This window comes from Nicotiana tomentosiformis, chromosome 6 (genome assembly GCF_000390325.3).
Source record: "Nicotiana tomentosiformis chromosome 6, ASM39032v3, whole genome shotgun sequence".
In the NCBI taxonomy this organism is placed as follows: domain Eukaryota; kingdom Viridiplantae; phylum Streptophyta; class Magnoliopsida; order Solanales; family Solanaceae; genus Nicotiana; species Nicotiana tomentosiformis.
In genome coordinates, this window is record NC_090817.1 from 31,515,332 (window position 1) to 31,517,072 (window position 1,741).

Sequence of the window (1,741 nt, forward strand, 5' to 3'; positions counted from 1 at the left end):
TGTCAGAGCGGAGTTGCTTTGAGTGTGGGGAGCTTGATCATGTGAAGAGGCATTGTCCCCACCTTTTGGGAGGTCCAGTTCAATAGAAGAGTCAGGTTGTGACTTCCGCACCAGTTACTTTATCATTCGCTCGGCAAGCTCGAGGTGAGGCTCATGCAGCTAGATGTCGCCCTAGAGAGAGAGGTCGATGAAGTGGCGGCCAGGCTTGATTCTATGCTATTCCTTCCAGGCCACATGTCGTTGCTTCAGAAACAATGATCACATGTATTGTCTCAGTATGCCACAAGGAGGCTTCTATATTATTTGACCCTAGTTCTACTTATTCGTATGTATCATCATATTTTTCTCATTATTTGGACATGCCTCATGAGTCCTTAGTTTCACCTGTTCATGTATCTACGCCGGTGGGTGATACTATTGTTGTGGACCATGTGTATCGGTCGTGTGTTGTGACTATTGGGGGATTGGAGACTAGAGTTGATCTTTTATTACTTAGTTCGGTTGATTTTGACGTGATTTTGGGTATGGATTGGTTGTCCCAATGTCATGCTATTCTGGATTGTCACGCTAAGACCGTGGCATTGGCGATACCGGGATTGTTGTGGATCGATTGGAGAGGTTCTCTGGATTATGTTCCCAGTGTGGTGATTTCTTATCTGAAGGCCCAACGGGTGGTTGGGAAGGGATGTTTGTCATATTTGGCCCTTGTGAGGGATGTTGGTGCTGATACTCCTACTATTGATTCTGTTCTGGTAGTGCGATACTTTCCAAATGTGTTTCCTGCAGACCTGTCGGGTATCCCACCCGACATGGATAGTAATTTTGGTATCGATTTGGAGCCGGGCACTCAACCAATTTCTATTCCTCCGTATTGTATGGCACCAACAGAGTTGAAGGAATTGAAAGAGAAGCTTTAGGAGCTTATTGATAAGGGGTTTATTAGGCCTAGTATGTTGCCTTGGGGTGCACCGATTCTGTTTTTGAAGAAGAAGGATGGTACTATGCGGATGTGCATTGACTATAGGAAGCTAAACAAAGTTACAATCAAGAACAAATATCCTTTGCCGCGCATTGATGATTTATTTGACCAGCTTCAGGGAGCGAAGTGTTTTCTAAGATTGATTTGAGGTTTGGGTATCACCAATTGAAAATACCGGACTCGGATATTCTAAAGACAGCATTCAGGACCCGCTACGGTCACTATGAGTTCCTTGTGATGTCTTTTGGGCTGACCAACGCCCCAGCAACATTCATGCATCTGATGAACAGTGTATTCCAACCATATTTCGATTCGTTTGTCATAGTATTCATTGATGATATCCCGGTGTACTCACGTAGCTAGGAGGAGCATGCCCAGCATTTGAGGATTGTACTACATAGGTTGAGGGAGGAGAAGTTTTATGCCAAGTTCTTCAAGTGGGAGTTTTGTCTTAGTTCGGTGGTGTTCTTGGGGCATGTGATGTCTAGTTAAGGGATTAAGGTGGATCCAAAGAATATAGAGGCAGTTCAGAGTTAGCCCAGATCATCTTCAGCTACAGAGATTTGGAGTTTTCTCGGCTTGGCCGGATATTATCGTTGCCTTGTGGAGGATTTCTTGTCTATTGCAGTGATTTTGATTAGGTTGACCCAGAAGGGTGCTCCATCTAGGTGGTCGGATGAGTATGAGGAGACCTTTCAGAAGCTTAAGACTGCCTCGACCAAAACTTTCATTCTAGTTTCTCCTTCAACGTCAGGCTCTTAT

At 44.6% G+C, this 1,741-nt stretch overlaps 1 protein-coding gene across 1 annotated transcript; it reads left to right on the forward strand.

Annotated features, from left to right (window-relative positions):
• The first annotated feature begins 524 nt into the window (after positions 1-524).
• On the forward strand, positions 525-917 carry LOC138893746 (uncharacterized). The gene has a single exon (XM_070178405.1). It carries the CDS (start codon positions 525-527, stop codon positions 915-917), a length of 393 nt encoding a protein of 130 aa, XP_070034506.1.
• Positions 918-1,741: the final 824 nt, after the last annotated feature.

Coding starts and splice junctions, on each gene's coding strand:
- LOC138893746 (XM_070178405.1), top strand. CDS start 525: ATGGATTGGTTGTCCCAATGTCATGCTATTCTGGATTGTCACGCTAAG.